Here is a 22,606-nt window from a genome sequence, read left to right as displayed (position 1 = left end):
GTCAACATTGCCCACTTAAATCTAAGGAATTATTACTCACCTTTTTGATCTGCAGGCTTTTTTATGAGCTTCTTAGCTGTCTTAGTTTCAGATATTAAGAACTGACATGTGCAGGATAAGACTTGGAAGAGGGGCACATGGCGATGAGGACTATAGAACTTGTATTAAAATGATGTATCACCAGAGAAATATTTTTTTGGTTGATTTTGGTCTACCCAAAATTTTATAGTTTGGCCATAAACACACCAGGCACATACCAGGCTATAGAGACAGAAGATGGAAGTCATTACAGGGCACAGTGTGGGGATGTCTGTAACTAGAATTGTCCGTTTCCACATTAAATAGAATGCAGATGGCCAAAGGTGCGGGAAAGTGCTGCAGAACATACCCAATCCATTAGCAAGCTCTCCAGAATGACTTTTCAAGCACATTAATTCAACCACAACATATTGAACGATAAAAAACATAGTCCTAACATAATTTTTTTTGTGTCTATTACAGTTTATCCGGAAATCCTCTTGGAGATGGTGGATGTAAGAAGCTAATTAAAGCCCTGCCTAAACTGCATATTGCTGGAGAACTAAAGTAAGATATCTGAGCTATACCACCAAATAGGACATTTGGAAAGTCCACTTAAGGTTTTGTGGGTAGATTCTGAGTAGGAATTCTGAGTATTTTTTGATTAAAATCTGTACTTCCAGGTATAATACAAAAATCTTTTTTTTTTTTACATTTTGGATAGAGTAAGGGAGGGTTATAACCCCTGTAAAGTTTATTTTTGCCATCTTTGTCCCATTGGGGAGAATATAAACTGACATATTCTAATCCATCTCCACTTCATCCAAAACCCCCAAAAAAAAAAGTTTTGCCTTTAGTTATACTTTAACTATACCAAAAGAGAAAAGAAGAGCAAAGTGGCACCTGTCACACACAAGAATAACTTTATTGGTACAAAATGGGTTATACAATACCACCCTACACCAAAAGGAAAAACTAATTATATTCCCCAATACCAATTCCAATGTATATAAAATGAAACAAGGAGGTATATTGTTAAAAACTATAATCGCTGCAGCCACTGGCAACTACATCAGAGCTCCAAATCTCAATTAGAAAAATACAAAAACAATTACAATCTAATAAATATCTATCTTATTACAATTGCACAGTGCCTCGCAGTTGTAACCAGATCAAACACTAAAATCTAGCAAATTCCCCTTAACCAGAGCTTTGTTAAAATCGGCCTTTGCCATGCAGCCAAATTAGCATTAAAGAGCTCCCTTCTAAAGCTAGGCATGTGAAGTCATGTCACACCCTGTCATCATATATGCAGTCCAAGTATTAAAGAAGAACGGTCAATTAAAATGAGTCATTTTATTGGTTGCAACTAGTTTTTAAGGCTGAAAACTATCTTCTTTAATTTTGAATAACTAATATGGAAAATGTATTCACACTTGGACTATGGTGTACATATGCAGTTCTTCTACTAGTGTTCCTCATGCTCTACAGATATTCAGTGTCATTGCCAAACATCCATGTTTGTAAGACTTGGCTATCACTATGGATAGACATGTCTGTTGTGGATCAGGTCAGCTATGACCAATAATGAGAAGACTTGGGATACGTTCACACCTAGGCATTTTTGGGTGATTTTCTGCTCTAAGCTTCAGCTCTAAAAATGCCCAACAAGACAAATCCCATTAGTTTCAATGGCCCCTGTTCACATCTAAAGCCTCGTACACACGATCAGTCCATCCGATGAGAACGGTCTGTTAACCGATGAAGCCGACTGATGGTCCGTCGCGCCCACACACCATCGGTTAAATAACCGATCGTGTCAGAACGCGGTGATGTAAAACACAACGACGTGCTGAAAAAAATGAAGTTCAATGCTTCCAAGTATGCGTCGACTTGATTCTGAGCATGCATGGATTTTAGCCATTTTTAGCCAGATTAAAGCAAGTTGGCTTTTTTTTAACCGATGGTTAAATAACCTATGGGGCCCACACACGATCGGTTTTGACCGATGAAAACGGTCCATCAGACCGTTGTCCTCTGGTTAACCTATCGTGTGTACGAGGCCTAAGCGTTCTGTCGACTTAAGAAAAACGCCTGTCGCTCAAAAAAGTACATGAGCTTATTTTTTGGCAGATTACAGGTGTTTTTACTACTTTCCATTGTTGACTTGTCAACTTCAAAACGCCTGTCCAATAACGCTACAAAAACTCTGCAAAAACACCCCAAAGCCCAAAGTCCATCGACAAAGGACCTTAGGACAACCTGATCTACCAGCATACAGGGCCGGACTGGGAATGAAAACCAGCCCTGGAAATAATTTCATACCAGCCCCATAGCATTATTATACCAGCCCCACAGCATAACGTCAGAGAGAGAGAGAGGGGGTGCAATGATAAGAGAGAGAGAGATGCAATGCTCTGCAGGCCAAAAAAAATTATAAATGAATTTATTTTTACCTGAAAAAAATTAAAAATCCACGAGAGAGAGAGAAACAGAAAGGGGCTGCAATGGTGAGAGAGAGAGGGGGGCTGCAATGGTGAGAGAGGGGGCTGCAATGGTGAGAGAGGGGGGGCTACAATGGTGTGAGAGAGGGGGGGCTACAATGGTGAGAGAGAGGGGGGCTACAATGGTGAGAGAGACAGAAAGGGGATGCAATGGTGAGAGAAAGAGGGTGCATTGCTCTGTAGGCCAAAACAATTAAAAACACTTTTTTTTTTTAATCAAACTTTTTTTTCAGGTAAAAATAAATATGTGTTTATAATTGTTTTCCCTACAGAGCAATGCACCCTCTTTCTCTCACCATTGCATCCCCTTTCTGTCTCTCTCACCATTGTAGCCCCCCTCTCTCTCTTTCTCACCATTGTAGCCCCCCTCTCTCTCACCATTGTAGCCCCCCCTCTCTCACACCATTGTAGCCCCCCCTCTCTCACACCATTGTAGCCCCCCCTCTCTCACACCATTGCAGCCCCCTCTCTCACCATTGCAGCCCCCCTCTCTCACCATTGCAGCCCCCCTCTCTCTCTCTCACCATTGCAGCCCCCCTCTCTCTCTCTCACCATTGAAGCCCCCCCTCTCTCTCTCTCACCATTGAAGCCCCCATCTCTCTCTCTCTCTCACCATTGCAGCCCCCCTCTCTCTCACCATTGCAGCCCCCCTCTCTCTCTCACCATTGCAGCCCCCCTCTCTCTCTCACCATTGCAGCCCCCCTCTCTCAAACTTTGTTTTTTTAGGTAAAAATAAATAAGAAATCCACGAGAGAGAGCCAGAGAGGGGCTGCAATGGTGAGGGAGAAAGGGGGTGCAATGCTCTGCAGGCCAAAACTATTATAAATGCACATTTATTTTTACCTGCTTTAAAAAAAAAAGAAGAAAGAAATCCATGAGAGAGCCAGAGAGGGGCCGGGCTGCAATGGTGAGAGAGGGGGTGCAATGGTAAGAGAGGGGGGGTGCAATGGTGAGAGAAAGAGAGGGGTGCCATTATGAGAGAAAGAGGGTGCAACCATGAGAGAGAGAGAGAGAGAAAGAGGGGAGTGCAACGGTGAGAGAGAGAGAGAGAGCAACGGTGAGAGAGAGAGAGAGAGGGGGTGAAACGGTGAGAGAGAGAGGGTGAAACGGAGAGAGAGAGAGAGAGAGAGAGAGAGAGAGAGAGAGAGAGAGAGAGAGAGAGAGAGTGAAACGGTGAGAGAGAGAGAGAGAGAGAGGGTGAAACGGTGAGAGAGAGAGAGAGAGAGGGGGTGAAACGGTGAGAGAGAGAGAGAGAGAGGGTGAAACGGTGAGAGAGAGAGAGGGTGAAACGGTGAGAGAGAGGGTGAAACGGTGAGTGAGAGAGGGTGAAACGGTGAGAGAGAGAGGGTGAAACGGTGAGAGAGAGAGGGTGAAACGGTGAGAGAGAGAGAGAGAGAGAGAGAGAGAGAGAGAGGGTGAAACGGTGAGAGAGAGAGGGTGAAACGGTGAGAGAGAGAGGGTGAAACGGTGAGAGAGAGAGAGAGAGAGAGAGAGAGAGAGAGAGAGAGAGAGAGAGAGAGAGAGAGGGTGAAACGGTGAGAGAGAGAGGGTGAAACGGTGAGAGAGAGAGGGTGAAACGGTGAGAGAGAGAGAGAGAGAGGGTGAAACGGTGAGAGAGAGAGAGAGAGAGAGGGTGAAACGGTGAGAGAGAGAGAGGGTGAAACGGTGAGAGAGAGGGTGAAACGGTGAGTGAGAGAGGGTGAAACGGTGAGAGAGAGAGGGTGAAACGGTGAGAGAGAGAGGGTGAAACGGTGAGAGAGAGAGGGTGAAACGGTGAGAGAGAGAGAGAGAGAGAGAGAGAGAGGGTGAAACGGTGAGAGAGAGAGGGTGAAACGGTGAGAGAGAGAGGGTGAAACGGTGAGAGAGAGAGGGTGAAACGGTGAGAGAGAGAGAGAGAGAGAGAGAGAGAGGATGAAACGGTGAGAGAGAGAGGGTGAAACGGTGAGAGAGAGAGAGAGAGAGAGAGAGAGAGAGAGAGAGAGAGAAACGGTGAGAGAGAGAGAGAGAGAGAGAGAGAGTGAAACGGTGAGAGAGAGAGAGGGTGAAACGGTGGGTGAGAGAGAGAGAGAGAGAGAGAGAGAGAAACGGTGAGAGAGAGAGAGAGAGAAACGGTGAGAGAGAGAGGGAGAGAGAGAGAGAGAGAGAGGCTGCCTCGGTGAGAGAGAGTGCATCGGTGAGAGAGAGAGAGGGTGCATCGGTGAGAGAGAGTGCATCGGTGAGAGAGAGAGAGGGTGCATCGGTGAGAGAGAGAGGGTGCATCGGTGAGAGAGAGAGAGAGAGAGGGTGCATCGGAGAGAGAGAGAGAGAGAGAGAGAGACAGGGTGCATCGGTGAGAGAGAGGGGGTGCATCGGAGAGAGAGAGAGAGAGACAGGGTGCATCGGTGAGAGAGAGGGTGCATCGGTGAGAGAGGGTGCAATGGTGAGAGAGGGGGTAGCAAAAGTGACGGAAAGAGGGGGGTGCACCATGCAATGGTGAGAGAGTCTGAGAGACTCTCACCATTGCATGGTGCGCACCCCCCTCTCTGTCGCCTTTGCTGCCCCTGCAAATTGTAATCTGTATAATAATCTCTCTCTCTCTCTCACCATAGCATGGTGTCCCCCCCCCCTGAGATAATTATACAGATTACAATTTGCAGGGGTAGCAATGGTGACAGAGAGGGGGGGGCACCATGCTATGCCTGGGGAGAGAGAAAGAGAGAGATTGTTATACAAATTACAAAATGCAGGGGCAGCAAAGGTAGGTGACACTGACAGAGAGAGGAGGGGGGGCCTTGGGGGTGCACCGTGCAATGGTGAGAGAGATTCTTTATACTGTTATTCATGAGTTCACCTGAATTTTTGTGCTCCGACTCCAAGGGCTGCCGACGCTGCTCACTCCTTCTATGCCCTCACCTGCAGACAGACATTGTGGGCGGTGCTGGCGCCGCACGGGCCGATGGAACTTGAAAGGGGGAAATAGAGCAGAAGAACTACAGCGTTCTGACGTTCTGCTTGGCTCCTCCCCTCAGGATGACACGATCACGCCGAGTCCTCCGCAGGTGCCGAATCGGATGAGAGGAAAAGTGCGGCGGCGATCATGGCGGCCGCAACCCGCCTGCCCGCCGCTTCCTTTACTGACATCAAACGGCCCCAGGGCAACCCCTGCAATTGCGATGGCGGCTGCGACGATGGTGGCCGCAGCGGCGGCCCGCCGCTGCTTTGTATTTGGCTTACAGCAGGCATAAGCAGCCTCAGGGCACTGAATGCAGGCGGCCTACCGGGAATTTTCCCGCTATCCCGGTAGGCCAGTCCGGCCCTGGCCCCAGGGCAACCCCTGCAATTGCGATGGCGGCTGCGACGATGGTGGCCGCAGCGGCGGCCCGCCGCTGCTTTGTATTTGGCTTACAGCAGGCATAAGCAGCCTCAGGGCACTGAATGCAGGCGGCCTACCGGGAATTTTCCCGCTATCCCGGTAGGCCAGTCCGGCCCTGCCAGCATAGACTTCTTTGCATGATAACCTGCCTCGTAGATTGTGCCGGTGTAGTGTTTTGTGAAGTGAAGTGACAGGCTCTCAGCTAATAAATAAAACTATTGCCTATGTTCTAGTCTCAGCAAAACACGGATATCAGAAGAAGGAGTATTACATCTCACCTCTTCCATGCAATCCTGTCCCCACATAAAACAAATACTTGCCAGGTAAGTACATTGAATATATAATTTTTACCTAACCTACATGAAAGAGACTCTGTTGCATCATCTGTGTACAGAACTCCAGGTTGCCATACTGCATTGAATTTTTTTGACAGCTGTAGAAATTTGCGGTGGCTTCACAATGAAATGGAAATGTAATTGTTAATAACAATACTCTATAATGCATTCTATGCTATATTATTTTTAATGAAAATTAAACCTTATCATTTAACCTCCTGAGACCCGCGCTATAGTCGAATGACGGCTACAGCGCAGATCTCAAAATCCAACTAGACGTCAATAGACGTCTGCCCCTTTGGGCGTTCCCCGCGCGCGCTGCAGAGCGCGCAGCGGGGAAACTCTGTGTTGGCCGTGTCCCTTGGACACAGCCAATTACAGATCGCCGCGAACGGCCAATCAGAGTGGCCGTTTGCGATGCGATCTGTGCGGCCAATGAGAGATGATCTCATATGTAAACATATGAGATCATCTCTCGTTGCCGGCTCTCACAGACAGCGGTGCTGTCTCTGGAGAGGAGACCGATCTGTGTCTCTTGTACATAGAGACATAGATCGGTCACCCCCCCCAGTCACCCCCCCACCTACAGTTAGAACACTATATAGGGAACATATTTAACCCCTTCCTCACCCCCTAGTGTTAACCCCTTCAATGCCAGTCACATTTATACAGTAATTAGTGCATATTTATAGCACTGATCGCAGTATAAATGTGAATGGCACCAAAAATGTGTCAAAAGTGTCCGATGTGTCCACCATAACGTCGCAGTCCCAATAAAAATCGCAGATCGCCGCCATTTCTAGTAAAAAATAAAATAATAAAAAATAATAATTCTATCCCCTATTTTGTAGGCGCCATAACTTTTGCGCTTATTGCGATTTTTTTTTTTTTTACCAAAAATATGTAGAAGAATACGTATCGGCCTAAACTGAGAATTTTTTTTTTTTTTTTTTTTTAAATTGGCATATTTATTATAGCAACAAGTAAAAAATATTGTATTTTTTTTCAAAATTGTCGCTCTTTTTTGTTTATAGCGCAAAAAATAAAAACCGCACAGGCGATCAAATACCACCAAAAGAAAGCTCTACTTATGGGGAAAAAAGGATGTCAATTTTGTTTGGGAGCCACGTCGCACGACCACGCAATTGTCAGTTAAAGCGACGCAGTGCCGGAAGCTGAAATTTCACCTGGGCAGGAGAGGGGTATATGTGCCCAGTAAGCAAGTGGTTAATTATAAAGAGATTTAGGGATAGAATTTGATAGATATGCGTGAAGTATAAGTCAGTCAGTCAGTGGAGTCAGTCAGTCAGTCAGTCAGTTCAGTCAGTGTCAGCGGTGGAGTAGGGCGCTTCGGACCTTCCGCATACGAGCCTGCTTCCACCCAGACCTGGCAGTCAGAGGCTAGGCAGCTGCTAGGCTAGACGCTCCTTGAAACAGCTCCCTGGAACCAGGAAACAGCACCTCGCTCTCCACAAGGACTCCTCTTTACCTCCGCAGGTAAGACCCTGCCTCTCAGGGCCCGACATCCTGGGGATCCACGGACGGCCGTCCTTATCAGGGCAGCCGTCACTCTGACCCCACACTGCGGCTCTCTATACAATCTCTCGCCGGCATCATCGCCCGCACGGCCACCCGCTCTTGTGGTGATCCCAAGTCACCCCCCCTGGGTGTATTTCCGGCGTTTTTTGGTGCTTTTTCACCCCCGCGCCAGCCTGCTCCTTCTCGCGGCCGCCGCACCTTAGGAAAGTCCGCGGCTTCAGCCGCGGCCTACCGGCGCGCCGTTCATCTCTCTCTTTATTAACTTCCTAAGCATAGATTGCTCTAGTTTTTCAACCACCACACCCCCAGAGGCCCCCTGTTCAGCAACTTCATCGGTAAATATTATTTTTACCAAGCTGACAGCCCCCCCCAGCCCGGGTCCTGTACTTTGCCTGGCGGCCAGTATTTTGGTTCACCCCAGCAGCAGTGACACCCAGCATCCCCCCCCCCTTTTTCCCCTCCATAGCCGTCAGTCTTTTGATCCAGGGTTTTGAGCCGATCGCCTTCAGGGATCAGGAAGGAATTTTTTTCCCTGCCGCAGCACATTGGCCAGCTTGCCTAGGGTTTTTTTGCCTTCCTCTGGACCAAAAAAAAAACCTAAACTCCCCTTGAGCTAGGATTCTCGAATCCTCTCTCACCTTACGCCCGCACTCCAGCCCTCGGTGACTGGCAACAATGGTTAAGTTGCGATACTCTGCAGAAACCATTTGGGGTCTGAGACAATTCGCAACTACAATACCTGCCGCCACCACAATAGCCTTAAAATCAGATCAACTTTTGAGGTTCGATCATCGATCGATCATCAAAAATTTCAATCATTCAATACAGCTCAGGCACATATCTTGTGCTTTGCTTAACACTAGATCAGCAGTTAAACACCGATCAGAAATCCATGATTTCTTACTACAAAACGATCTAGACTGCCTCTTTATTACGGAAAGTTGGCTGTCGGACGATTGCAACACCATTCTTGGAGAATTGGTGCCAGCAAACTATCGTATCTTAACGGAAAATAGAATAGGGCAAAGGGGAGGAGGCCTGGCGGTGATTCATAAGTCGCATATTGCAATCACTAAACCGGTCCTTCAAAATCCTCTACCTTTTATGGAAACCCTTACGCTTCAACTTCAAGCTCATTCTCAGGAGACCGTTCACATTCTCCTCTGCTATAGGCCCCCTGGGCCCAAATCGCAGTTGATTTCAGCATTAACGGAGTTCATTTCCACTTACTCCCTTAGCAGCAATCATCTTTTGCTGCTCGGGGATTTCAATTTGTGGGCTAACTCCTCACAGGATCCCATCGCGGATGCCTGCATCGACCACCTGGAAGGATTAGGACTTCAACAACTTATACGCGGACCAACTCATGCTTCAGGTCACACACTCGACCTAATTTTCAGACAAAATCTGAAAATAAACATTTTGGGAAATGAACCTTTGCCATGGACAGACCACCATGCAATTAGTTTCATAATCCCCAGAACTCCATTAGTCATGAAAGTACCCAAGCCGGTGACAATACACTGGGCTAGATCTCACAAGAAGCTCCACTCGGAACTCTTCAGATCTACCCTGGGAAACCGAATTGGGGCTATTCCTCCCCAGCTAGCAGCCTCAGATACTTTGGATGCCATTAATGCAGCTCTGCTACAGTCAGCCGACTTAGCAGCACCAAAGCGCAAACTCCGCAGCCGGGAAAAAAAGTCCAGCTGGTTCAACAACCAGCTGTCGCTATTGAAGCAAGAGCGCAGGAGGGCGGAAGCCGCCTGGAAAAGAAGTCCGTCAGAAGAGCACCTCAATTTCTACAAAGCAGTAACAACGCGTTATCACAAGGAAATTTTCAAAGCCAAAAAACTTCACTTCTCCAGGGTGATTAACAGCGCAATGAATCGCCCACGCGAACTCTTCAGGATGGTCACCCAGACCATGAACCCTGGATGTCTAGAAGTCCCCACTTCAGACACCCAAGAGTTCTGCAACGAACTATCGGATTTCTTCATCAACAAAATTGAAAAAATTCGGGTAAGTATTCAGCAAAACAATACTCCACTCAGCCCCGTCTTCAATCAAAACAACGACAGAACGCCTCTACAATCAACTAAGTTCACTTTGGAACCCATCTCCATTGATACAACAAAAAAATTCATCGGTGTGCTGCGCAACAGCACAGCACCAAATGACATCATTCCCACTAAGCTACTGAAGGAATGTGCCGACATCCTGGCGCCTCCGATCACGCAGCTTATAAATCAGTCATTTAAGGAAGGCATAGTGCCTTCCCTGTTGAAAGAGGGCACAATCTTGCCGATCTTGAAAAAACCTAATTTGGATCCTATGGACCCAACTCACCGCCGTCCCATAACAGGTCTAAATGCTCTGTCCAAGATAATGGAGAAAGTGGTGGTAAATCAGCTGCAACAGCATCTGGACACCCACAACCTACTCGATCCATTTCAATCCGGGTTCCGTCCCGGACACGGGACAGAAACGGCCTTACTGAAAATATGGGACGATGCACTCGAGGCCGCAGACGAAGGAGAATCCTGTCTCCTGGTTCTGCTGGACCTAAGCGCAGCTTTTGACACAGTAGACCATAAATTGCTACTGAGACGACTAACAGAAGTCGCCGGAGTCTCAGAAGATACCTTGCCATGGTTCTCCTCTTTTCTTGGAAACCGATCACAAACAGTGAAACTGGGATCCTTCACGTCAGAAAAACGCACGGTGCCATGTGGGGTCCCCCAAGGATCCCCCCTATCACCAGTGCTGTTTAATATCTATCTTCGTCCTCTCTTTGATATTATCAGTAGCCATGAACTACTTTATCACTCTTATGCAGACGACACGCAGTTGTATTTTCGCATCTGCCATAAAAAGGATCATCATCTCAGATTAGAGAAATGTCTCTCTTCAATCGAAAACTGGATGACTAAGAGTTATCTCAAACTCAATAGTGCTAAAACAGAACTCTTTATCTTCGATGCCAGTCGGAAGAAACCACCGACAACAAACTGGACACCATCTCCCATCCTGGGACAAATCATTGCCCCTAGCTCCAAAGTCAAAAGTCTGGGAGTCACGTTTGACACCTTCATGACAATGGACGCACAAATAGGGTCAGTAGTCAGCGGGGCGCACCATTTGATGCGCCTTCTACGCAGACTAATTCCATTTATCCCCAAAGAAGACGTAGCAGTCGTGGTGGGAACTATCGTGAATTCCAGACTGGACTATGCAAATGCCCTTTACCTCGGGCTACCCATGTACCAAATCGCTCGTCTTCAAGTCGTACAGAATACGGCCGCTAGACTGGTGACTGGGAAAAAATCTTGGGAATCAATCTCACCTTCACTGAGATCCCTTCACTGGCTGCCAGTGAAAGACAGAATTGCATTCAAAGCACTCTGCCTGACACATAAGTGCATCCAAGGGAAGGCTCCTAGATATCTATGCGACAAGATCAAACCGCACAATTGCAATCGCATGCTGCGATCCACCGACCAAAATCTGGTCAAGGTTCCTAAAACCAAATGCAAGTCCAAAGGAGAAAGAAGGTTTGCTTTCCAGGGCCCCAGGCTTTGGAATGCTTTACCAACCAGCATTCGGTTGGAGCAAGACCACCTGTCTTTCAGAAGGCAGATCAAAACCCTGCTTTTCTGAAAGGCATGAGACACAAACAACAAGCGCCCAGAGGCGATTCAGTTCGCATGTGCCGCGCTATATAAGTTTTTCATTCATTCATTCATTCAAGTAGAAAAACTCTTTAGCATCTGACCACAATGTTATGTTTGTTAGCATATTAAGTGTATGCTAATTATCAAATTTGTTTAAAAACCAAAATAACATTTTTGCATAAGTTTTATTTTTTTATATTTTATATGATTTAAACACTGATTTTACTGATACTGCTCTGCTTTTGTGTCCACAACTTTTTTTTCTGTTGCAGCAGTTTCAACCAAACAGCAGTTCTTCATTTCATTACTTCTAATGATGACCAAAGAGATATTAGGTAATGTTTGCAATATGCTAAAGAAAATTGTCTCTTTGTATTTCATAATATATTTTATCTGGGTTTTCCTTGACCACATGCCTTGTTCTTCATTCTACTCTGCTGATTTACAAAACGTAATTTTTGTTTGTTGACCCAAAGTACCTTCAGACCATAAAAAAATATATATATTTCCAAATGTTAAAGCCAAATACCAATCCAAGCCAAAAGTGGCTGGAGCCGCGATGTCGTCACTCCCGTGCATGTGCGCAGGAGACTTCTTTCAGGCAAGGTCCGGCGCCTGCCGGGTCTTCAGCCGAGAATCCCCTTTACGCATGCGCCGCTAAAGCCGCATACACACGATCAGTCCATCCGGTGAGAACGGTCTGATGTACCATTGTCATCGGTTAACCGATGAAGCTGACTGATGGTCCGTCGCGCCTACACACCATCGGTTAAAAAAATGATCGCGTCAGAACGCGGTGATGCGAAACACAACGACGTGCTGAAAAAAACAAAGTTCAATGCTTCCAAGCATGCGTCGACTTGATTCTGATCATGCGTGGATTTTTAACCGATGGTTGTGCCTACTGACGATCGGTTTTGACCTATCGGTTAGGAATCCATCGGTTAAATTTAAAGCAAGTTGGCTTTTTTTAATCCGATGGTTAAATAACCTATGGGGCCCACACACGATCGGGTTTGACCGATGAAAACGGTCCATCAGACCGTTGTCCTCTGTTTAACCTATCGTGTGTACGAGGCCTAACAGTCAGTGGCTCATTGCAAGGTGAATATCTCTTAACCGTAAAGGAGATTTTTTTTTTACCTACAGGTAAGCCTTATTATAGGCTTACCTGTAGGTAAAAGTTAACAAAATTACTATACAACCGCTTAAAGTACATCTGCCAGGTTCTTATTGCTGTCTGTGACCCTGTTGGGTAGAAATCCCACAAAATAAACCTGGGGAGGTATATCATGTTCCATAAGTGTGTCCAAAAGGAACAAAATGTTTTGGCTGGAGTTGGGCATTTATGAAAAATCGTGTTAGCAGTCTTGGTGGATAGAGAAGAGTAATAGGCACTAAGTCATATGAGTTGGCTGATCCCCACCTTCAGCAGAAATCTTTTACAACATGGTCTGCATTCAAGTTTAAGTGTAACTTTACTTAAAAATGCAATTTTTATCTTCCACAATCCTTGCCTCAACTTGGGTACATTCAGCTTGCCCATAAATGGTTTGAGTCTGCTGAACCGGCAGAGATTCAAACCCTTTATGGCTGGCTTAGCTGGGACGTGTCTAAATAGAATACACATAGGAAGCAAACCCTGAAGCCCCCCACTCCCCCAACAAACACACAAGAGCCAATGACCAGGTTGTTAAAATATAATCTAGAAATATGGAACACCTTGTACAGATATTACATTTTCTTGTGAGTTCTGCTACGCTTTCATGTGACCATAAGCATTAATGGGACTACCATAATGTCCATAAAAGGGGTGTCCTGGGTATTTATCTGTACCCTCTCCCATATCTCATAAATAGCAGTCCATCTTTAGTAGCACAAATGTATTTTTCTGCTTGTGTAAAAGTAAAAAAAAAATACACAAAACAATTGAGTGCAAAGCGACCCTAGTGTAATTCTATGGTAAAGGTAAAAATACTACAATGGAGAAACGCACATTGAGTAAAGATAGATACAGTATAAGGATTCCACTGTGGCCCCACTCCCAAAACCACCTAAAGATCCCGAAAGGGGAAGGGGGAGCCATAGACGTTCAACCTAGCTGCCCGGATCCCGGTGACATGAGGAAGGAGGCCATGCCTCCGAAATGCATTGTCATGGCAACTGTTTGATGTCCTCATTCTCTTCCCCCATGTATCCTGCTTGAGTGGGTTTGTGTGTCCTCGAAGAGCAACACCGGCTGGACTGGGCGCATGTGCTTTAGGATCTGCACGTCAAGCCTGGTGGTGGATAGCCTTGAATGTGCTGCCAGGATCCAGCCAGCTAGGTTGAACGTCCAAGGCTCCCCCTTCCCCTGTCGGGATCTTGAGGTGGTTTTGGGAATGCGGCGACGGTGGAATCCTTATGCTGTATCTATCTTCACACAGTGTGAGTTTGACCAGTGTAGTGTTGTAGTGTCTCCACAAGCCCCTGTTCTTATGAGGCTATTGGACAGACATTATACATGAGAGCTTCATTGTAACTTTTAGCAATGTGTTTTCACATCCCAACTGACCCGCCCCAAATTGCAACACCCTCTGCAGAAAGGACGGGACTTTCCAACTGTATTGCCTTATACTAACACATAATTAAATTATCTTTGCAATGTCATTTCTGCACATAAACATCTTTAGTATTATTTTCTATGCCAGGTTCCCTTCCAATTCTGACATGTTTATTTAAGTAGTCCCATTTCATACTTGTTATCTTTATTTAGGATCAACGGCTTCACATTAAATCAGAAACACCTTGAAAAACTGTGCAAAGTCCTCCAGCAGTACAGCCAACTAACAAATTTGGAGTAAGTCTATTCATCCTTACCACATTTTGTTGCTTGTTCTGCTGCACTGTGTATTTTTTATTTAAGACCCTATCAATTTTATTGTTTAGTTTATCTGAGAATCATTTGGAAAATGTGGGAATTAGCCAGTTGACCCAGGTCCTTCCTCACCTAAAATCACTACACTCAGCCAAGTAAGTTCATCAAAGACATGCTCCTTCTTGCCTTTAAAGTGTATCTCTCTTTCCTACCTAATGAAGACAGACATTTTGCCATCTTACTAAATGTTAAAGCTGAACTCAGGTATGTGACAAAAACAGTGCCCTCACACTGCAAGGTTTAAATGCTCATTTAGTCTAGGGCAGGGGTCTGCAACCTTTAAGACATAAAGAGCCACTTGGACCCGTTTCCGAAGGAAGAAAAAAACTGGGAGCAGTGGAATCTTATCTGATATAATTGATATTGTACAGTATTGCATTTGCTGGGCATGTGGAGGTGGAATCTTATCTGATATTGTCAATATCAGATAAGATTCCACATCCACATGCCCAGCAAATGCAATACTGTACAATATCAGATAAGATTCCACCTCCACATGCCCAGCAAATACAATACTGTACAATATATCAGATAAGATTCCACCTCCACATGCCCAGGCTGGCCCCAGCCCCCAGCCCTAGACTAGGCCGCCCCCCCTCCCAGTCCCAGACACTTCCAATCCACACATGATGCCGATCCTCACCTGCGCTGCCTGCTATCTGTGTCACTCGTCGTCTGTCTCTCTCTCTTCGCAGGGCCACGGTCTTTGATCCGGAGCGGAGCCTCCGCGGGGGATATGTTGGCGGCTGAGCTGAGAGCTCTCGAGTCTCATACAGGATTTATATATCGCCAACACCGGTGTCCCCATCAGCGGTGTCTCCATCAGCGGTGTCCCCATCATCGGAGTCCCCATCATTGGTGTGCCCATCAGCGGTGTCCCCATCAGCAATGGTGATGGGGACACCGCTGATGGGGACATGGGGTCACTGTTGATGGGGACACTACTGATGAGGACATGGGGTCACTGCTGATGGGGGCATGGAGTCACTGCTGATGGGGGCACTGCTGATGAGGACACCGCTGTTATTTTATACATAACTGATTTGTTTTTCGGCCCCCGAATACTTGTAAAATCTATAATGTGGCCCTCGTGTTTGGAGACCCCCTGCGCTAAGGGAAAATGCCCTTTCAGAATGAACAGTCCTTTTTGCCTTTAGTAAATCAACCCCATAGTGTAAAGGCCTAGTCTTTATTAAACTAGTTATTTGCTTATCAGCTTCCATATTCCACCCTTTAAATCCCACTACTGCCTGGGCTGATCCCTTGTCTGTAAAGAATATATACAATAGTAATAGTTAAGATGGGGGGAACCAAAAGACCAGCTATCTAAAGTCACTTTGAATTCTTCATGGGGCACATTGGTCAACACTGTAAGGAAATTTGGATGTTGTATACCCCATTAATATTATCTTTATCTTTTACAGTCTGAGCGGTAATAACATCTCCCTGGGTGGAATTCTGTCCCTGATTAAGGTTTTGTCTTCTTTAGAGAATCTGACTGATGTAGACATCAGGCAAGTGTTGGGTCTCGTTAGTTATACCAGAATTTTTTAAATGCCTTGTTCTTAAAGCTAACCAGATGTCACCTTCTATGCAGCTTTGGAAATCCCCAGAAAGTGATGTTAGTATTCCAGGAAATGAAAAGGTACTAAATTAAATTATATAACATACAAGGCGCGAATCACAAAGGCTTTACATAAGGATACGGCGCTCTAATTTAGCCATATGACTGTAGTTTTTATATCTCATTGGACTCTACTCCTGTCATGCATGAACATTTTGCTTAAGAGCCTATGATAATGGGCTTTGGTTCACATCAAACAACTTTTGCATTCCATACAATTCTTGAAAATGGCAAACCTTCTTGGCGTATATCAGAGAGTACCGTATGTCAAATGCAGGTTAGAAAGAAGGTCAATCATATTTAAAATGCAATTATTCTTGAATTACATCAGAAGCATCTCATACTGATGCCTGGTATGCTTTTTAAATCCCTACAGTGAGGCCTCGTACACACGACCGAGTTTCTCGGCAAAAACCAGCAAGAAACTTGCTGGGAGATATTTTTTTGCCGAGGAAACCGGTCGTGTGTACATTTTCGTCGAGGAAACTGTCGAGAAACTCGACGAGCCAAAAAGAGAGCATGTTCTCTATTTCCTCGACGGGAATGGAGAAAATTGCCTTGTCGAGTTCCTCGACGGCTTCACAAGGAACTCTTTGAGGAAAACGATGTGTTTCGCCCGTCGAGTTCCTCGGTCGTGTGTACGAGGCCATACTGTTTTTTGTCTTTTGTATAGACTTGAGAAAGTGAAAGTTCAACTGAATATTCAGTTTAACCGCTTAAGTACCGGCCCATGTAGATATATTTCAGCAGAATGGCACGGACAGGCATATCAACGTACCTGTACGTCCCCTTTAAATGCCTGTCTGTGTGGTCGTGACAATGGTCCAAGAAATTTGTCAAAAGTGTCCGATGTGTCCGCCATAATGTCGCAGTCACAAAAAAAATCACTGATCGCCGCCATTACTAGTAAAAAAATAATAATTAATAAAAATGCAATAAAACTATCCCCTATTTTGTAAACGCTATAAATTTTGCGCAAACCAGTCAATAAACGCTTATTGCGGGGTTTTTTTACCAAAAATATGTAGAGGAATACATATCGGCCTAAACTTTTTTTTTTTGGGGGGGGGGGGGGGGGAATTTATTATAGCAAAAATTTAAAAATATTGCATTTTTTTCAAAATTGTCACTCTATTTTTGTTTATAGCGCAAAAAATAAAAACCGCAGAGGTGATCAAATACCACCAAAAGAAAGATCTATTTGTTGGAAAAAAAGGACGTCTCACGTCTCACGACCGCGCAATTGTCAGTTAAAGCGACGCAGTGCCGAATCGCAAAAAGTGGCCTGGTCCTTTTGCTGCAAAATGGTCCGGGGCTTAAGTGGTTAAATCAGTTAATACATTCCAGGTGCATCAAAACAAAAAGTGTACAAACTCTGCAGTTTAATAGTAAAAACGGTGCTGTGCTCAAACACAGCAATAAATAAAATCAAGAAAAACGATGTCACATAACATAAATATATCAAGTAAAGAATCCAAGTGAATAAATGGTTACTGTCCCTTTAAATGGCATGGGACAATAATGTGCCAATGGCATATATGCAATTCAAAAGCAAAACAAATAAACAATATCTGTCCCTTTAAATCACATGAGTGTCTAAGTAATATATGATTCAGTTAATCTATATATCGTGTGACCAGTCTGTGAAAAAAAAAAAAAAAATAAACTTAAATTTAAGACTTATAAAAAATATGGATGTGTCTGATTTAAACATATATATCCTGATAGTTTTAGTCCACTCCCCCACAGTGATAATCACCACCTACACACTGTACTCACCAGAAGATGTGGCTCCTTAACCACTTCCTCTTCATCACTCTGTAAGTAAACACAGTATTAGAAGAAACTTTGCCTGTCTGAGACATATGGAGTGATAGTAATAGGATCTGGATAGAAACTTTACTTTTTTATTATGGAAAATTATGACTTTGGCTAGATACAATAGGTCAGTTCATGGGGGAAGCCACCCCCGCTGGGAGAAAACAGTGATTATTGTTAGCGGCTATAGCAGCCACTAACGATAATCACAAGAGAATGCAGCCAGCAGGCTGGTTGTACCCAAGTTTGTTTGAACGGTTAACTTGGTAAACTCAGCCTGCCCACTAACGGTTCAAATCTCAGTCGGTTCCTGCTGAACCAGCTGAGATTCAAACTATGTATGGCCGGCCTAAAGGTGGGGTACAGTTCAGACCTGAATCAGTAAGCAGTCCACACAGTCCTGGTCTGATGTGGTAAAACTGTACAGAGTAGGCCATGATAACATTGGTAATGTTGGTGGTAAGAGCTGTAGAACTGGTGTCACAAGCCTCAGCCTAGATGAGCCCACATTACCTCAGCTCAGCCTATAAAGCCACTGCTCAGCCTCTGGCTGCTGTTACTGCATGAGAGGAGGCGGTATTGTTCCTCTGACACTGTACAGGATGGGCAGGCTATTTAACCACTTAAGACCCGGACCAAAATGCAGCTAAAGGACCAGGCCCCTTTTTGCGATTCGGCACTGTGTCGCTTTAACTGACAATTGCGCGGTCGTGCGACGTGGCTCCCAAACAAAATTGGCGTCCTTTTTTTCCCACAAATAGAGCTTTCTTTTGGTGGTATTTGATCACCTCTGCGTTTTTATTTTTTTTATTTTTTGCGCTATAAACAAAATAAGAGCGACAATTTTGAAAAAAATTCAATATTTTTTTACTTGTTGCTATAATAAATATCCCCCAGCGACCCACGGCTGGGCATTATACAATCACGTACAGGTACGTGATTGTGCCCAGCCGTGCCATTCTGCCAACGTATATCGGCGTTAGGCGATCCTTAAGTGGTTAAAAAATACAAAATTATATAAAGATTTAGAGTGCCATTAGGTATTTTGCAGTTATGCAGAACTGCAAAAAGAGGAATTGTGTAATTGTGCTTTGTGTATTTTGCAGGGAAGCGTCTTTCTCATCTCAAGAAGAAAAGAAACCTTTAAAATCATTCAGGTAAATATTATAAGTAGAAATAGTTAGCAAGACATTTGTAGAAACTGCTAATGCAGTTTTTTCGACTTATTTTTAGGAGCATGTGTAACTGTAATGCCTTGTACACACGATCGGAATTTCCGTCGGGATAAACTCCGACAAATTTTTCTGACGGAATTCCGTTCAAGCTGTCTTGCATACACACTGTCACACCAAATTCCAACCGTCCAAAACGCGGTGACGTACAACACTACGACGAGCCGAGAAAAATAAAGTTCAATGCTTCTGAGCATGCGTCGACTAGATTCTGGGCATGCGTGGTTTCTTCTCCATCGGAGTTCCATACAGATGAATGGAATTTCCGTTAGAAATTTTTCATCGGAATAAAAAAGAACATGTTCTCTTTTTAAGTCCGTTGGAATTTCTGATGGAAAAACTCAGATGGGGCGCACACACGGTCGGAATATCCGATGAAAAATGTTTCTATCGGAAATTCCTATTGTGTGTACAAGGCATAAGGTTCATGTCAGTAGAACCATACATTATTTTGCCTACAATTGTGTTAAATGCTAACTAGACATGTTATGTTAAGAGTGGGCTAAAGGGAGCCAAGGAGCTCTTCATGAAACCAGTGTGAAGCACAGTACAGCCTTCCTAGAACAGAAGAACAGAACATGTCTCATTGTTCATTCGTCTGCAAGTCGTTCAAAATACGGCCGCTCGACTAGTGACCGGAAAAAAAAACATGGGAATCAATCTCACCTTCACTGAGATCCCTTCATTGGTTGCCAGTAAAAGACAGAATCACTTTCAAGGCACTCTGCCTAATACATAAGTGTATTTAAGGCAACGCCCCCCAATATCTATGCGAAAAAATAAAAGCCCATAACCCTAATCGCATTCTGCGATCCACCAATCAAAACCTACTCCAGATACCCAAAGCCAGATACAAGTCCAAAGGAGATCGAAGATTTGCAGTCCAGGGACCTCGTCTGTGGAATGCACTACCAACCACCATCCGACTGGAGTCGGACCACTTGGCCTTCAGGAGAAAGATTAAAACCCATCTCTTCTGAGGTCAAGGGGTTCCTTACCCATGAAATGGATACAGCGCCCAGAGGCGATTCAGTTCGCATGTGTTGCGCTTTACAAGTTTCTCACTCACTCACTCAAGCCTCGTACACACGGCCGAGGAACTCGACGTGCCAAACACATCGAGTTCCTCGGCCAGTTCAGCACTGAAGCCGCCGAGGAGCTCGGCGGGGAGAGAGCTCCCATAGAACAACAAGGAAATAGAGAACATGTTCTCTATTTCCTCGCCGAGCTCCTCGTCGGCTTCCTCGGCCGAAAGTGTACACACGACCAGTTTCCTCGGCAGAATTCAGCCAGAAACTCGGTCGGAAGCTGAATTCTGCCGAGGAAACTGGTCGTGTGTACGGGGCCTGACTCCCTCATTGTCATTATAAATTTCAAGAATAAGGCATTCATTACCCTTTATAGAATAGTGGGCCAACCTCACTATAGCATATGCAAAATTAGAAACACAGAAGGGTATCTGTAGAAAAAAGACTGGTCCATCAAAGCCCCGTTTTTTTATTTGGATACTTTTAATTCATCCATTTATTTATTTATGTTTATTTTGAGTATAGATCTATGTTTGTCCCTCACGTTTTTAAATTCACTTACTGTTGACCGACTCGCTACCTCTGCTGGAAGTCTATTCCAAGCATCAACTATTACTTTCAGTAAAATAAAACTTTCTAAGATTAGTTTTGAACTTTCCTCCTGCTAGCTTGAGATCGGGTTCATGATCTTGACTTTGCATTGAAAAAACTGCACTCTGAACCTTAGTCACACCCTAATGTATTTAACCAACCTGGCTGTCAGTATTCCCGAGTCTGGCTCGGGGTGAGATTTTTGTGCTGCGATCGGTAACCCCGAGCCAGACTCGGGCTCGCCTCGCAGCATCCACAGGCACAAGTTACTTACCTTGTCCCTGGATCCTGCGATGCCTCCTCGCTGTGTGAGCGAGCAGCATCCTCGCTCGATTCACACAGTGTCCCTGTGTGCCGCCGATCTCCGTTCCCTGCGACGTTACGACGCACAGGGGCGGAGAACGGCGCCAAATTCAAAAAAGTAAATAAACACATTACATACAGTATACTGTAATCTTATAGATTACAGTAAGGGGTGTAAAAAATACACACACCCTCTGTCCCATAAAACAATTTTTCCCCTTAGATGGATGCTTGTTTTGTCTAGGGGAATCGGCTAGTTGTTTTAAAATATGAGCCGTACTTACTGTTTTCGAGATGCATCTTCTCCGTCGCTTCCGGGTATGGGTCTTCGGGAGCGGGCGTTCCTTCTTGATTGACATTCTTCCGAGAGGCTTGCGACGGTCGCATCCATCGCGTCACTAGTAGCCGAAAGAAGCCGACGTCGGTGCGGCTCTATACTGCGCCTGCGCACACACTGACGTTCGGCTTCTTTCGGAAAATCGTGACGCGATGGATGCGACCGTCGGAAGCCTCTCGGAAGACTGTCAATCAAAATAGGAACGCCCAGTCCCGCAGCCCATACCCGGAAGCGGCGGAGAAGATGCATCTCGTAAACGGTAAGTACAGCTCATATTTTAAAATAACTAGCTGATTCCCCTAGACAAAACGAGCATCCATCTAAGGGGAAAAAGTGTCATGTACGGGTGAACCCCCGCTTTAAGTGAGTTATTCCTAAGAATTACAGGCCTACAATTTAAAATGCCAAATTTCCATGCAAAATAATGGTACCGCTTTCAGCACCTAAAATCTGAAATAATCATACCGCCAGGGAGGTTAAAGGTTTAATTTTTTTCCTCAAGATTGTACACATTAAAAGAGATGTATGGTATTCCTTTGTTCAATCATACTTATCTAGGTGGATGCAGCATTGGTCTGATGCTGCATTTGTCCCCCACCAGCTCTAACGCCGAGAACCGAGTGATCAAACAAAGCTGATCGCTTCCTGAGCAGAGAGCTGGTAACTGTCAGTCACTGCTCTCTGCTCTGCCCCCCTCTCGTGCTTGCTGGAGCGCTGGGCTGTGAAGGGGGCGAGAGCGACCCGCTCAGGCTCTCAGAGCCTGAGAGGCTGAGCCGGGTGGTGGTACAGGCATGTGGCCAGATTCCAAGCATATGGTCGCAATCCTTCCCGAGCCTGGACCGTCACAATCCTTCCCGAGCCTGGATCGACTCTGTGACGTCAGCCACAGATAATAATTTATAAATGTTGCTTGCTGTAAACAATTGTTGTTTGTCATAGTATGTTTTTTTACAAGTGAAATAAGCATTGTTTATTGTTGAATGCGGGCTGTAATGCGCAATTGCTGGTGTTATTCTATTTTCCGATATGGATAATTGTGTTTGCAGATAGGATACAGCAAAACAAATTGATGAAGAGTATTATACTTTTGTTTATATTGATGTTTTTTCTGCCTTATTTGCATTTCATTTCACTGCAGTCTTACAGAGTACCGCATGACTTCCTCAAAATTGCAGAGGATCCTACGACTTCTGAAACAATGTCCTGATCTCACACAGATAAAGTAAGAAGAAGGTTCCTCTTTAAAGTCTCTTGTTAAAGTCTGCTCAAATAGCCACACACAATTCTTTTTTTTCATCAGAGTAGTAAAGTCTAGAACGACTGTGTGACGAACC

At 45.0% G+C, this 22,606-nt stretch overlaps 1 protein-coding gene across 1 annotated transcript in view; it reads left to right on the top strand.

Annotated features, from left to right (window-relative positions):
* The window catches only part of NLRC5 (NLR family CARD domain containing 5), a 186,265-nt gene that overhangs the window by 57,907 nt on the left and 105,752 nt on the right, over positions 1-22,606 (top strand). The window contains exons 12-20 of the mRNA XM_040329168.1: positions 502-585; positions 6,108-6,197; positions 11,695-11,757; positions 14,178-14,261; positions 14,351-14,434; positions 15,764-15,853; positions 15,937-15,984; positions 18,888-18,938; positions 22,411-22,494. Of these exons, the coding sequence (XP_040185102.1) occupies positions 502-585; positions 6,108-6,197; positions 11,695-11,757; positions 14,178-14,261; positions 14,351-14,434; positions 15,764-15,853; positions 15,937-15,984; positions 18,888-18,938; positions 22,411-22,494 (678 nt within the window). The remainder of the gene's footprint in view (positions 1-501; positions 586-6,107; positions 6,198-11,694; positions 11,758-14,177; positions 14,262-14,350; positions 14,435-15,763; positions 15,854-15,936; positions 15,985-18,887; positions 18,939-22,410; positions 22,495-22,606) is intronic.

The sequence above is a fragment of the Rana temporaria genome, chromosome 11 (assembly GCF_905171775.1).
Source record: "Rana temporaria chromosome 11, aRanTem1.1, whole genome shotgun sequence".
Classification (NCBI taxonomy): domain Eukaryota; kingdom Metazoa; phylum Chordata; class Amphibia; order Anura; family Ranidae; genus Rana; species Rana temporaria.
This window is presented reverse-complemented; position numbering and strand designations above follow the sequence as displayed.